The sequence below is a fragment of the Pituophis catenifer genome, unplaced genomic scaffold (genome assembly GCF_029215685.1).
Source record: "Pituophis catenifer annectens isolate HBS135680 unplaced genomic scaffold, rPitCat1.0.hap2 SCAF_10, whole genome shotgun sequence".
In the NCBI taxonomy this organism is placed as follows: Eukaryota; Metazoa; Chordata; class Lepidosauria; order Squamata; family Colubridae; genus Pituophis; species Pituophis catenifer.
The window spans coordinates 12,735,802-12,751,492 of record NW_027256890.1 but is presented as its reverse complement, the minus strand read 5'-3'; the positions used below and the strand labels follow the sequence as shown (position 1 = coordinate 12,751,492).

General features: G+C 43.4%; 1 protein-coding gene across 1 annotated transcript in view; it reads right to left on the bottom strand.

The window, feature by feature from the left end:
• Positions 1-15,691, bottom strand: part of CIT (citron rho-interacting serine/threonine kinase) — a 108,520-nt gene that overhangs the window by 44,045 nt on the left and 48,784 nt on the right. The window contains 4 exon segments of the mRNA XM_070950566.1: positions 1,603-1,656; positions 10,739-10,936; positions 13,768-13,942; positions 15,366-15,475. Of these exon segments, the coding sequence (XP_070806667.1) occupies positions 1,603-1,656; positions 10,739-10,936; positions 13,768-13,942; positions 15,366-15,475 (537 nt within the window).

The following is a 15,691-nucleotide window of genomic DNA, read 5'->3' as shown; positions in this document are numbered from 1 at the left end:
CCCTCACAAACTGGGTCCTCATTTCCACCCATTGCTTCTTGTTCTACCCTCAGGTGCTTTGGAGAATGGCTGGACTCCCTCTTCTTTGTGGGCAGCCCCTGAGATATTGGAAGTTGCTATCATGTCTCCCCTAGTCCTTCTTTTCGTTAAACCAGACAAGCCCAATTCCAGCAACCGTTCATCATATGTTTTAGCCTCCAATCCTCCCCTAATCCTCTTGGTTGCTCTTCTCTGCACTCTTTCTAGAGTCTCCACATCTTTTTGACATCGTGGCGACCAAAACTGGATGCCGTATTCCAAGTGTGGCCTTACCAAGGCTTTATAAAGCGGTATTAACACTTCACGTGATCTTGATTCTACTCCTCTAAACTCAAGAACAGATTTGTGATTTGTGCACCCAGGAGGCCCAAACTTTGCAGTGAATTCTTGGGCCTCGTTCTTTTCCAGGAACTTACTTTTAAGGAGTTACAAACAGCAAGTAGGAAGAGGAACAACTTCTTCAAGAAGCAACTGGGCATCATCGGTTCCAAAAACCACCAAACGGACGACGACCATCGAGGGCTTTGGAAGCACGCAGGACTTCCCATCTTAAAATTACGTGTCATTTTTTTATTATTTTTTTTAAACGTTTTCTGCCCCAACTTCAAAAACATCCACCTGAACTCAGCCGCTATTGAACCAAACCGGCTAATGCGCATTTTTTTAACGCCGTCAGCTTCCCTTGCCCCGGTGGAGGGGTTTTGTTTTTTTTTTGTCTCATTGCAAAACGCTTCTTTCGAGGCCCCCCTCACCGTTTGTTTCGTGGGCGCGAGATCCGGCATGCGTTGCTCCGCATGCAATATTGCAGCATTGAGAGATGGCGAGGCTCTCGCTCAAGGTGCCAATGGCAGGGAAAGGAAAAGTGGAGGAGAGCGTTTGCATGCATGATTTGGGGATGGGGCGCGGGAAAGGTAGGGCAGAGAGACACCTAAGGGTGGCTCGGCATTTTCCATCCAAGGGGAACCTGCGGCAAAGGATGCAGCGAGGCAGCCGTGCATGCAGCCATTCCCCCAGCTCGCAGCCAAAACGCAACCAGCTCGCGTCGCAATTCCAAAAGCGACGGTCACAAAATGCTCAAAACGGGAGGTTGGGTTGCTCCCAGTTCAATCCGCAGGGTGAGGGAGTGTCATCTTAAAGAGACATCGAGGCTGGCTGGGTGCCCGAGCGTACGAGCTATTTCCCACCGTCTGGGAAATGTCATATCATATACCCATCGTTTGTGGCAGCTGCTTAAACCATTCTTATTAGCTGCACTGAAATGAGATTTTATTTTTTATTTTCCAATTCGTTTTCGCGAGGTTTCGAAGTGGCCAACGCCAGATCGAAGGCTTCAAAGCTCCAGAGTGGATAATATTATTATTATTTTTTTTTTGTTTTCTTTTTCTGGAGATCTCAAGTAAGAATTCACATCAGTCTTGGTTCTGCTAGCTCGGGGGAAAGCCCAAGGACCCCTTTCGAAGCCTTTGACGTTCCAAGGAGCAGACAGAGCCACCAATTGTGGACCGCTTCCCTTCCTCATCCTCTGATTTCAAAATAATTCAAGGGTCTCGGTGGAATACTCACTGTGCAGCTATTACGAAGGGCTTCGAATTTACGCTGGATTTCATCTCTATGTGCCTAAAGGAGGTAAGAATTTGATCATCAATGTTTGCACACATCAGAGGCAGCATCGAACAGCTGTTGCTCAGTGAACTATAGAACAATCTACCAGCAAGCAAAAGGTTTAGAGTTAGGGAAGATCCTGCAGGTTGTTAGTCCTGGCTGGGCAAAAACTACAACAACAACCCAGCGGTGTCGGCCTCTGGAAGCTAAAGCTTCAACTGTATCTAAAGGGAGATCCTATGGAGATTCTCGGTCATCCAGGTCCTGGTTGTCCCAAAGGTGTTTTTTTCCAAAAGCAAAGTGGACTTTTTCCTTGAAGACGTTTCGCTTCTCATCCAAGAAGCTTCTTCAGGTTCTGACGAAATGATGGGAGGACGGATGGATTTACATTCCTTGCGGTCATCTGGCCGTCAGCGATAAACCGTCGTGAAGGAGTAGATTCTGGGTTAACCGCCAGATGCCTGCAAAAGGAATATAAATCCTTCCTTCCATCCTCCCACCATTCAGTCAGAACCGAAGAAGCTTCTTAAAGCGAAACATCCTCAAGGAAAAACCAAGAAAAAGTCCGAAAGCTGCCTTTTGGAAAAAGTACCCTTTGGGACTTCATAACACGAAAGGTTGGTGCTGTGAAATAACCAAGTTATATGCTTGCCTGTCCAAAGATATTTGTTATAAGGGCAAGCAGAGCCGGGAAAAAGGGGGGGGGGAGTCAAACAAGTCATCAGCCTAGAATCGTTATGTTCCCACAAAGAGTCTAAGTCCACCCCCTCTGAACTTAGACTTACCGTATTTTTCGGAGTATAATCAAAAGGTATTAGGGACAATAAATACATCCGACAGATGAATTAAGTATCGTCAGGCACAAAGAATCAAGATCGTACTGCGGTTGAGAAGATTGATTGCTTGAGCCTACAGCGCAAGAATTGGGACAACTAACGTTCAGCACTAAATTGGCGCTAGATAAGAGTTAACAGAATTAACTACCGTATTTTTCGGAGTATAAGACGCTCCGGACTATAAAGACGCACCTACCTTTTTTGGTGAGGAAAACAAGGAAAAGAAATCTGCCTCTGCCTCCCAGCAATTTTGCCTCGTTGCAGCAAACAGCAAATAGCCTGCTTTACTTTCATTTTCGTTTTCAGCATAGCTTGGTTAGCACAAGAAAAAAAAAATCTGCTCCCAGCAATTTACTTCCTTGCAGCAAGCAGCAGAGGCCCGCGCAGCAATAGGCAATGGCCATCCCTGCAGCCTGAAACAGCTGAGAGTCGGGAGGCCGACCCAAGGGACAATCAACTTGTGCTAATTAGGCTGTGCTGAAGCTGAAATGGGCTGTCTCTTCTTGCTGCAAGGAGGTAAATTGCTGGGAGGCAGAGGCCAAAAGGTGGGGGCTAGCAGGTGGGTGGAGCTACATTTGGTGTATAAGACGCACCCAAATTTTCAGCCCCATTTAAGAAGGGGAAAAAGTGTGTCTTATACTCCAAAAAATACAGTAAGTCCTTCTTCCAAAGCTTCTACAGGTATGGAAGGATGCTCAAAGGAAGGCAAAACGGACCTCCACTGAAAAGGACCACGTAGAAGAGCAAAGGCCAACTTGTTGTACAAGGATGCAAGAAACCAACAGATTATGGCACACGCACCCAACCATCTTCCCCATTGCTATTTGGGCAATTTATACCCGCCGAATTTGAAAGCTAACAGCATCACAACCTATCCAAACTTGGTCAAACTGTTCGTCTCTATAGGACTTCCTGTTTGCTGCTGGCCGCCGCCAGACGTTCCTTTGGGATCGTCAGCTTCCATAGCCTGTCAGAGCCGCCTTCACAACGGAACGGCGGCTCGAAAAAACTCCGTTCCCATGAGGAAACGGAGATAGAGCCCGCAGGGGTGGGTAGAACTCTCTGCAGAGTCCCAAAAGTTTTTCTTTTACTTTTGGGATGGAGCGGATGAGATGCCCCATATCCCCAGCCGCTGCTCCGGGCTTTGGGAGACCTCTGCTAATGCAGAGCTAGGCGTCAAAAGCAAGCCTGCGAATTTGACAGATTACTCAAAGAAAATGTGAGCTGGACCTGTAATACTGAAGCGCAAGTATTTTACTTATCTTTTAAAAATTACTTAAGAGAATAGAGGAAGAGAAAGAGGAAAAAAGGTTTTTTTTAAAATGGCGTCTGCCGCGGCTGGAGAAGAGTTTGAGAGGGAAAGTTCTTCCGTTTTTTATTATTACAATGTAGCGGAATAAATACCACTGGCTACATTTGTAGACAAAACTCCGCTCCTGTTTTTGTTTTTCTCTTTTTCCCCTGGAGGCCTGATTGTTGCTGGCTGGAAGTCTTTTGTCTTGTTTTTTTTTTCTTCTAACAAAGCCTGCTTAGGCGGAAACATGGCACTGAGGCTTGTGAAGTCAGACAAAAAAATAGGTGGGGGGGATTCCCCCACTAAGAATTTAAAGGAACAAGTTTTAACTCTTCAGTCCCAGAAACCTGATTTTAATATAATAGAATTTCTCTTAGAGGAGATTAAAAGAAGGGATGAGATTGTGAATCAGCAACTTGAAAAATTTAAGCAGGAAACTAAGGAATTGGTGAAATCCAAGTTTGACTTTTTGCAGCAAAAAATTTTAAAAATGTCAGAATTCATGATTCGGTTGGAAATAAATGCTAATTTACTAGAGTCAAAAATGGATGAAATTCAAGACAAATTGGACAATAGAATTCAAAAAATTGAAAATGATTTGTTAAATATTCAGGATTATAGTTCAGAAGAAAAATTTAAAATGGATGCTGATCAAAAGTCTGGTAATGTAGAAACTCTGCAACAGAGGATTGAAAAAGAGGTTCTAAAGATACAATATAATTTTACAGAATATGCAATAAGACTTAGAGGTTTGCAGGAAAATAACAGAGATGACTTAAGGAAAATATCTTCTGAATTTCTAGCTGGGATTTTAAAGATTCAACCTGAGGAAGTGTTTTGTAGGATTGACAGAGCTTATCGAATAAACTCCTGGACTGCCAAGCAAAGGCAATTGCCTAGAGATGTGGTAATCTATTTTTCAGATAAAGAAATTAGGAATAAAATTGTGCAAAATTCCTTCAATTCTAATTTGCAATTGTATGGAAGAAAGATTTGGATTTACAAGGAACTCCCACCTAAGATATTAATGGAAAGGAAGAAATTTGGCTTTCTGGTGTCTGAGTTAAAAAGGAGAAATATTCAATTCCGGTGGGACGTCCCAGTTGGTATTATATTGAGATATCAAGGAGAAAGATACCAGTTAAATACTGTTGAAAGAGCGGAAGAATTTTATCAAAATAGGTTGAAAATGAATTTAACGTCTTCAGATATAATACAGGATAAGCAGAAGGAGCTGGAACTAAAGACAGAGACTGTACCAGATAAATTGCCTTTGGATTTATCGGATACCCCAGCTGGATTATCTACAAATTCGAGAGAAGTGCCATCTGATTTTAATGTGATGACTTATCAAGGCAAGGACAAGCATGGAAACCAATTAGAGGATATACAAGGGATAAAAAAGAAACGCGAGACACAAAAAATTAGGATGGAAGTCAAACCCACAAAAAGAAAACAAAAAAGAAATAGGTTGTGCAAAAATAGAAATTTCTAACCCAAGCAACAGTGAAGCCAGTGATTTTAAAATATGAATGATTATGTGAAAACATAGAGGAGGCGACACATTGGTCAATATCATCCTGAGGATAGTGGCAGATCTCTGCATTGCCGTAATTTTGGGACATGGAAAGAGCCTCAAATTGATGGTTTTGAATTATCTACTTTGAAACTTCTTTTTGTGTTGATAAATATATTATAATTATTTTGAATTATAAGGCAAGAGAATCACATTGGGACATGCAGAAGATCGGGTTGTTACCCAATACGATGATGGAAATTAATAATCCTGATGAAACCCACAATTATTATTATATGGAATATAATTATAATGTCACTCGGGTGGTTGTTTTTACTTTTATATATATAAGAAGATGTTTATTACTGATGGGGGCAGATATGATTGGAGACCTTGAATAAACTGTTGCATCAGCAAGCTATGTTACCCTATTATGGATGTTGGTTCTAACAATCCAGTGGAAAGACTTCAAGACGATATTATATGGACTATAAATTTAAAGTTATTGTCTTTTCTTTTTTTATTTAGATATAATGGAATATATATATATATATATATATATATATATATATTTTTAAGTAGTGTGGGCAGTGAATTAAAGATATCAAGAATTGTTGTGTATGGTAAATTTGTAAGACAGTGGGTGAATAAGCTAGCTACAGATTGATTAGTTTAAGAAAAGGGATTTTTAAGTGATACATTTAGGGGAGTGGAGGAAATGGATAGAGTGGAATAAATGTTAAATTAGATTTTATGGGGAGCCCGCTTTGAAATGTTATTAAAGTAGGACTTATCGTATAGTTTTAAAGTGGAAGGTGGTTTTGAATTGTTGCAATAATGTATAGATATAAAACACTATTATGCTAAATTAGAAGTTATTTTATAATAGTTATAGTATAATGTGTTTGTTTTTTGTTTTGTTTTTTTCTCTTCTTCTTTTCTGAGATGTATGGATAAAGGGGGATTTATAATACTTTTAGTAAGTAAAGGTCAGTATTTTGAGGAGGGAGTAAGTAATCTGTTATGAATTAGGGTTTTTTTTTTTGTTACGAAGAAGTCACAGGGGGGGAAGGGTGGGGAGGGGGGGTTAGGGAGGGGGGGGAGGGGGGGGAAAAAGGGGGAAAAATTTGTATTTGAAAACTTTTTCAATAAAAAAAAAAAAAAAAAAACTGTTCGTCTCTATGGACGTCTCTTCATATTTGAGTCTTACGCCAACTCAGATGCACCTTTGAGTCTAGCATCAAATCATACAAAAATCATCTTCCTGACGTATCCGAGCGTGGATGACTCCAGGTTTCTCCAACCGGATGCTCTCCAGACAAGCCACAATCACAAAAAAAATCCCAGATTTTTCTGGTTGGCCCGTGCAACCATCGGTGGTGCTGGCTGGAACTTTTAGGGAATGGTAGTTCCAACAGTATGGAGGGCATCAAGGTTGAGAAAGGCTACGGATGTCCAATTAGCAGGGAAGTCTCCAGAGCTTCAAGAACAAGATATTTGCAAAGCCAATTACACTGTGTTTTATATAAAATCATAATAATACAGTGCAGCAGAATTAACGCTATCCAAACTATCCAAACTTTGGCATAGCTGTACGCCGAGCAGTGTCACTTACGAACCCAAGCCCAGGGGTGGGAGTCAGCCATTTCGGACCGGTTCGCATGAAGCGGATGTTAATTTTAATCTCGTTCGGTGAACCGGTTGTTCCAAGGAATGGCTGACCCCGTCCACTCCTCCCCACCCCGGAGTCTCCATGCGGCCCATTTTGGATGCCAGGTAAGTGAAGGGCGTGTGCGGAGGCTCTGGGACGGCAAAAAACGGGCTTACCGGAAGTCCGGAAACGGGCCTGTTTCTGGCCTCCAGAGGGCCTCTGGTGACTCGGGGAGACCTTTTTAGCTCTTCTGGAGGCTCTAGAAAAGCCTCTGGAGCCTGGGGAGGGCAAAAAAAACAGGCCTACCGGAAGTACCGGAAGTCCGGAAACGGGCCCATTTCTGGCCTCTGGAGAGCGCACAAAGCGAACCGGTTTTTACAACGGGTGAATCCCACTAGTGCCCAAGCCTCAGATACCACGACATCCATGACTTCTGAGTGTCCTACATGGGAGGTGGACTTTTATTTATTTATTGGTTCAATTTATATGCCGCCCTTCTCCGGAGACTCAGGGCGGCTTACAATGCGTTAAGCAACCAACTGAAAGAGCGTATCTCTTCCCCAGTTCCGCTAAGCCCACAAAATACATATGCAGAAGATCCTTTGACTAAAGACTGGTATACGTGTATCTGGATGGTCGTTCTCTTCCACCAAGCTTGCAGCTTCAGGAGGGATACACATGGGGGGGGGGGACAAGGGAGGGGACACCTGCCTAGACTAGCCAGATTAGCCAAATCAACCCCCGATCAATGGGGGTGACAGGTGTTGCAGCCCTATCGCCCCCTCGTTCTGCAAGAAGTCCTCCTCTGAGTCCTTCAAGCTCCAGCTAATAGCTCAAAGGCAGAAAACAGGGTTGCTTTCAGGAGCTTCCGCACTTTCCCAATTCCTAGATCCCCCCAAAAATATCACAGCCGCTTCAGCAAAGAAACAGAACACAGCCATAGTATCACATGCGCCACACTTTGGCCAGACCGGATAGGGGGAAAAAACCGAAACCCATCTTCTGAAAAACCATTTTGATCCATCAGAAGTTAGAAAGAAAATGGAAATAGGGCAAGCACCAGACCGGATGGACTTCCAAGTTTTTTAATTTAATAATTTAATTTAATTTAATTTAATTTAATTATTTAATTTAATTTAATTTAATTTAATTTAATTTAATTTAATTTAATTTAATTTAATTTAATTAATTTAATTTAATTTAATTTAATTTAATTTAATTTAATTTAATAATTTAATTTAATTAATTTAATTTAATTATTTAATTTAATTTAATTTAATTTAATTTAATTTAATTTAATTTAATTTAATTTAATTTAATAATTTAATTTAATTTAATTATTTTATTTTATTTTATTTTTTTAATTTGATTTATATGCCGCCCTTCTCCGAAGACTCAGGGCGGCTTACAATGCGCTAAGCAATAGCCTTCATCCTTTTTGTATATTTATACAAAGTCAGCTTATTGCCCCCACAAACTGGGTCCTCATTTCACCTACCTTAGAAAGGATGGAAGGCTGAGTCAACCTTGAGCCTTGGAGAGATTCGAACCTGCAGTAATTGCAGGCAGCTGGTCTTAATAACAGGGTGCTTTAGACCACTGTACTACCAAGGCTCGTAAACCAAGAGTTTATGTTATGTTTTTTTGAAGACCAAATGGAATTCCGTTTTTTAAAAAAACTGCGATGAACGCTGTTACCCAAGGCGTCTGCCGTGCCAGATTCTTGGCAAAAAAAAAAAAAAAGAGAGGCAAATATTGCTTTATTACCAAAAGGAAGGTCAAGATTTGACCTCTGATAAGAAGTACAGGCTGATTTCGTTATTGACCGATGAGTGTAAATCATGGCTGAGAGAGTTAAAAAGATTTTCCAGACTTTTTATTCATGCTGATATTGACCAATCTGGATTTCTACCCAGAAAGGATAATAATGTCAGAACTGTTATGAAGATAGAATATTTTCAACATCATAATGAAAAAAAACAAGTAGCCCTGATTTTTTTTAGATGCAGAGAACAGGGCAGGACGGAAAAGGACATTATTAAAACTCCAGAGATTTATGCAAAAATTGGGATTAATTTTTTTTGAAAGCTGGTCCAAGGAACTAAATTAAAGCGACTTACCTGTAAAATTAGCCTCTTTCCCTGCCTATCAATGTTAGCAAACTTTCACCCCCCCCCCAAAAAAAGAGTCAGTGCACTTATTAAGTCCAGGTGGTCCTCAACGTACGACCACAATTGACCCCAAATTTCTATGGCTAAGCAAGACATTGGTTAAGTGAATTCCGTCCCGTTTTACGACCTTTCCTGCCACGGACGTTAAATGAATCGCTGCGGTTCTTAAGTTAGTAAGACGATCGTTAAGTGAAACTGGCTTTGCTTGTCGGGAGGTCGCAAAAGGGGATCACGTGACCCTGGGCCATTGCAACCGTCATAAATACGAGTCAGTTGACAAGCGTCCGAATTTTGATCAACGGGCCACGGGGATGCCGCAACGGTCGTTAAGTGTGAAAAAAAACGGTTGTTAAGTCGCTTTTTCGGAGCTCTCGTAACTTCGAGCAGTCACTAAGTGAACTGTCGGAAGTCGAGGACTACCTGTAATGCATTTGAGGTAAGGGTATATCCCTGTGGGGGACTCTTTCGAAAGGAAGAGCTCCATGGAGGTATTAGCTCCCAGGGATATGTTTTGATTTACAGAGAATTTAAGATGTCGCAGAAGCCTTATTCGGAGCGGGAGAGTTCACCACCTAAGAGAACACTTGTCCTGCAATCCTAAAATAGCACTTTATCGTCAAGTTTAAGAGGTGGGCTGGAAAAACAAAACACATCTGGGTTGTATTTCGAAATCAGAGTGAGATTACGATGGGATTCCAGGTGGAATCCACAGCCACAGGCCCTTCAGTCCCTTTCAGAACACCTTGTGTTGTGGCCTGTTGGACGCCGGCCCCTCCAGCAGCCAAATCGGAGGAAGAGGAGGAGGCGTGGGAGTCGGGGGTCAGCATCAAGGCAACCTGAGAGCTCCAAGGGGGAAGAGGGAATGGAGCTGGCAGAGAGAGAGAGAGAGAGACGGAGGCGGAGACTGGGCCGTCCGTCAGCCCTCAGGTCTGGAGGTAGCTGATGAAGAGGAGGAGGAACAGCTGGGTCCGGTGCCTGACGCTCAAATGCACAGAAGGGAGAGGAGAGGAGAGCAGTGGAAATCTATGGGCCGGTCCTTGGGACGGAAGAGCCATCGCTGCTAGCGAAGTCCCACCCTAACTCTGGGGATAAAAGGCAGCGGGTGGAGATGAATAGATGTGCCAGACAACTATTCATCTCCTGGCCAGCCGGACTTGTTAGCCTGCGGTGAGAGAAACTTTTGGCTGCGGCTGCCGGCGCTCCTAATAAAGGCATCATTGCTTCAGCTACAGAGGGTTTGTCGTATTTGGGGAACTGAGGAACAATCCTAAAGTAGCACTTTATCGTCGATTTTAAGAGCTGGGCTGGAAAAACAAAACACATCTGGGTTGTATTTCGAAATCAGAGAACTCTCAGATTCGGGTTTTTCCCAGATGTGCCAGTATACCTATTCCAATAAATGAAAGATTTGGGATGATGCTCGTCTCGGGAGTTTTTTTTTTTTTTTTTTATTGGAGTTGGGTTGTTCTGACAAATGGGTGGCAAACCTTTTCACGAGCTTTGAAAGTTCACCGGAGGTTTTGAACAGGAAACGGGCCGCTTCAAACCTTCTCCTAGCGCTTCAAACTCAAAAGAGCCAGCAGCGCGCGCGGCTCCTGACCCCCGAGCCCAGAGTTTTCAAAAGCTTACCGTCAACGCCTGGATCTCTTCTTCAGCTTCCGCCGTGGTCTCTTCCAGTTCGGTTTTAGCTTCCCGGAGCTGACTTTCCAAGGCCGATCGAGCCGCTTGCAACCCTGAAATCTGAGATTCCCTCTCCTGGAGGGTGAGCTGAAGTTCGGTAAGCTGTCGCTTCAGTTCCAATTTTTGTTCTTCATGTTCAAGGCTAACCTAAAGGGGGGGAATTGGAGAGCAGTGAACGTCCTTGCTTTAAGGCTCAAACGTCCAGCACTTCCCTGGAGTACAGGATGAAAAGATCGGACCGCACGGGCCAAGAAAAAAACGGACACAAAAAATGTCATTCAAAGGACCTTTCAAATTCCCTATATCCTCTGGGGTTTTTTTTTTTTTAAAAAAGCTGACCTCCAAATAAAAAAAGGGATGAATTCCCATCTGAACAGGTAGTAAACCCTGAAGAGCCGAGATGGCACAGTGGTTAGAGTGCAGCACTGCAGGCTACTTCAGCTGACTGCTAGCCAGGGTGGATAAAAATCAATGATTTTTTTAAAAAAATCAAAAAAAATCAGATTTTTTTTTTTTAATTTGATTTATATGCCGCCCTTCTCCGGAGACTCAGGGCGGCTTACAATGCGTTAAGCAATAGCCTTCATTCTTTTGTATATTTATACAAAGTCAGCTTATTGCCCCCACAATCTGGGTCCTCATTTCACCTACCTTAGAAAGGATGGAAGGCTGAGTCAACCTTGAGCCTTGGAGAGATTCGAACCAGCAGAAATTGCAGGCAGCTGTGTTAATAACAGGGTGCACTAAACCCCTGTACTATCAAGGCTATTTAAATCGGATTTTTTTGATTTTTATCGAATTTATATTAATAAAAAACTTTTGGGGTAAAAATCTTATCGTAAGATAGTTTTCTATTTAAGATACATAAATAATTTAGTTTATTCAGCATGAAATGGAGCTTAGTTATGTAGCAGGAGGCTGTATATTCTGCAACACTGGGACTATCGGTGAATCAACAGTGGGTCAAAGAGATGACAGTTGCTCTTTAAAAATTATGATTTAAATCGAGTTGATTTAAGTCAAGCCTTTTTACTAGTGATTTAAATCATGATTGAAATTGTGATTTAAATCAACTCAATTTAAATCAAATCCACCCTGCTGCTAGCTGCAGTTCAGCAGTTCAAATCTCACCAGGCTCAAGGTTGACTCAGCCTTCCGTCCTTCCGAGGTGGGTAAAATGAGGAAAATGAGGAGGGAGGAACGGAGGAAGGAAGGAAGGAAGGAGAAAAAAAGGAAAAAAAGGAAAAGCACTAGCACTTAGATTTATATACCGCTTCACAGCCCTCTCTTAGCAGTTTACAAGGTCAGCCTCTTGCCCCCAACAATCTGGGTCTTCATTTTACCGACTTCAGAAGGACGAGTCAACCTTGAGCCGGTCAGGATCGAACTGCTGGCAGTCGGCAGAATTAACCTGCAATTCTTCATTCTAACCACTGTGCCGCCACAACTCTTAACAGCACTTAGACTTACGGTATATACTGCTTCCCAGTTCTTCCCAGCCCTAAGGAAGCGGCCTATTGTCCTCGTTTTACTGGTTAATGCAAACGTGGGAGAAAGGGAACTTCCATATTTCAGCTCACAACACTAAGCTAGTGTTTCTCAACCTTGGTAGCTTGAAGATGGGTGGATTTCAACTCCCAGAATCCCCCAGCCAGCTGGGAGTTGAAGTCCACCCCATCTTCAACCTAACAAGGTTGAGAAACACTGCTCTAAGCTATCAGAATCAATCTTGGGAAGCAGCAGATGATCACGAATGTGCTTGTTGATAGTTCTATCCCCGCAGCCTTTTGTCTCTGTTTACACCCTGCCAAAACGTGTCTGGCACTTGAGAAACAAGACTCGATGCCATCTGATTAACGGGGAAGCTCATTTGTTTCATCTGGGGGCACAGTGCTGCTTTTAAAAGGTTGCTGCCCGTGTGAATGGAGTCCCTCTGGAAGGACTTCCTCACACCCTTAAGCAGGTGCCCAAGGCTCCTCTGAAAAGCAGAAGTTCATCGGAAGACTTGGTCTTCTGTGGAAGGAGTCTTTGTAGGCATAGTGTGGATGTTGTGGCTTGTCGGCCACCGGCCCCTCCAGCAGCTGAATCAGAGAAGGAGGAGGATGGGGCATGGGAGTCAGGATCAGCATCAAGGCAACCTGGGAGCTCGGAGGGGGAAGAGGGAATGGAGCTGGCAGAGAGAGACAGAGGCGGAGCCTGGGCCGTCTGTCAGTCCTCAGATGGAGAGTCAACAGCCCCCAGGTCTGGAGGTGGCTGATGATGAGGAGGAGGAAGAACAGCTGGGTCCAGTGCCTGACACACAGATGCACAGAAGGGAGAGGAGAGGAGAGCAGTGGAAATCTATGGGATGGTCCTTGGGACGGAAGAGCCACCGCTGCTAGCGAAGCCCCACCCTAGCTCTGGGGATAAAAGGCAGGGGGCGGAGATGAATAGTTATGGCAGACAATTATTCATCTCCCGGCCAGACAGAGTTGTTAGCCTGCGGTGAAAGAGAAACGTTTTGCAGGGGCTGCCGGCATTCCTAATCAAGGAATCTTTGAGTTCGCTTCAGAGGGTTTGTCGTGTTTGGGGAGCTGGGTCAGAACAGTGGAGTTGCAGGAAGGAGAGGCTCTTTCCCAGAGGGCAACGAAATAGCAGAGCTTGGACTGTCTGGTGGGCAGGAAGAGAGCAGAGTTGGGCCCTCCCTGGCAGCTCACAGGGTATATCTCAGGAGTCAGCAACCTGCGGCTCTGGAGCCAAATGTGGCTCTTTCATCCCTCTGCTGTGGCTCCCTGTTGCTGTTTGGCTTCACAATTGATAGGGCTTTCAGTTAGGGCAGGTAGAGGAAAAAGGATGGCGTGCTAGGAGGAGACTCTGCGGTAGGGGAACCAGACTTCCGGTCAGCAGAGGAAAAAGGACACCACGCTGGCGGTCCTGCAGAAAATGGTAGTTAATCGGTAGTGCGAACGGTCGGAAGATTCAAACTTTTTTTTTCTTACCTCTCTTAACCTCGTCTCCAACTCCAGCAGGCGAGTCTTGTCGGTGTGGTCCTGATGACTGATTTTTTCCAATTGTTCCTCCAGTTTATTGTTGTGCGCCTCTAATTTTCCGGCCTGGGTTTCCAGATAAAATTTCTGCTGCCTAAGCTCAGAAATCATCTCTTCTTGGGCTTTCCTAAATAAATATTTTTTTAAAAAAAAATTGGAGGAATGTGGTGGTGGGGGGGTGTTAAGGTAGTCTAACCCAGGGGTGGGCAATTGTGGCTCTTTTACAACCTATGGACTTCAACTCCCAGAATTCCTGAGACAGTTAACAATTTTTTAATTGGGGAATTTTATGGGTAAGGGGTTTTAAATTGGAGAAGCCAAAGACAATTTAATTTCGTTTTAATGTATTTTAATATTTGTATTGTGTGTTTTTAATTCTGGCTGTTCACCGCCTCGAGTCCTTCGGGAGAGGGGGCGGTATAAAAATTTAATAAATAAATAAATAAATAAATAAAACAGCCAAGCTGTCCCGTCCCCCCCCCCCATCCCCGTCCCCACATACACACACACTCTAGTCCTTCTTTTCTCTAGATTGGCCCTAGCCCTAACCAGCCTAGTCCTTCAGAGGTAACTGGCCCACAACTTGCAAGATTTTAGTTAGAATAGAATAACAGAGTTGGAAGGGACCTTGGAGGTCTTCTAGTCCAACCCCCTGCTTAGGCAGGAAACCGTACACCACTTCAGACAAATGGTTATCCAACCTCTTCTTAAAAACTTCCAGTGTTGGAGCATTCACAGCTTCTGGTGGCAAGTTGTTCCACTGATTAATTGTTCTAACTGTCAGGAAGTTTCTCCTAAATTCTAGGTTGCTTCTCTCCTTGATGAGTTTCCACCCATTGCTTCTTGTCCTGCCCTCAGGTGCTTTGGAGAATAGCTTGACTCCCTCTTCTTTGGGGCAGCCCCTGAGATATTGGAAGATGCTACCATGTCTCCCCTGATCCTTCTCTTCATTAAACTAGACATCCCCAGTTCCTGCAACCGTTCTTCATACGTTTTAGCCTCCAGTCCCCTAATCCTCTTTGTTGCTCTTCTCTGCACTCTTTCTAGAGTCTCCACATCTTTTTGACATCGTAGCGACCAAAACTGGATGCCATATTCCAAGTGTGGCCTTATTACCAAGGCCTTATAAAGTGGTATTCGCACTTCACATGATCTTGATTCTGTCCCTCTCTTGATGCAGCCTTTTATTTCGGTTTCGGAAACCCATAAAGCTAGTTTAGATTCCAGCATCCTCAGAACAGCATCCAATCCCTTTCCCCCCACCCCCTTCCAATCAATTTGCAAGATTTTAGATATCTCGTGCAATTTTTGATAAAGATGCCAAGACTGCAAACACACTTGGCAAACTTTCTGGCAACAGACAAGACAGACAGACAGAATGCAATTAGGGGAGATTCAGAGATGTTCTCTGCGGTGCCTGTTCGGGCCTATCTCTGCTCCAAATTCAAAGGAGCATCAAAAGGAACGCTCTACACAATGAGTAACCGGCTTGGTAAACTTCTCCAAATGGGTGTGAGTCAAGACAAGATAATAGCAGCTTTTATGCTTACATGTTCCTCTGAGTAAACAGGCTGCTGTTTGCTGCCAGCTTGTTAGCTTCAGACAGTTCCACTATTCTCTGCTCCAGAGATCTGATCTTCGAATCCATGGCATTGATCATCTGAAGAAAGAAGACACAGATTATTCCCCCCTTGCTGTATTAACAGCGGTGTTCGAACGGTGATGGATTTATTCAATTTCTCCAGCCGCCCGACTCAACCAATTGACTCTGGGAGGCTTACAAATTCTCAAATGATAAAAAACAATTAAAAACAAAACAAAACAAAACCCCATTAAAACGATAAAAAAAACACCCACGAGGTTAAATAAATACAAA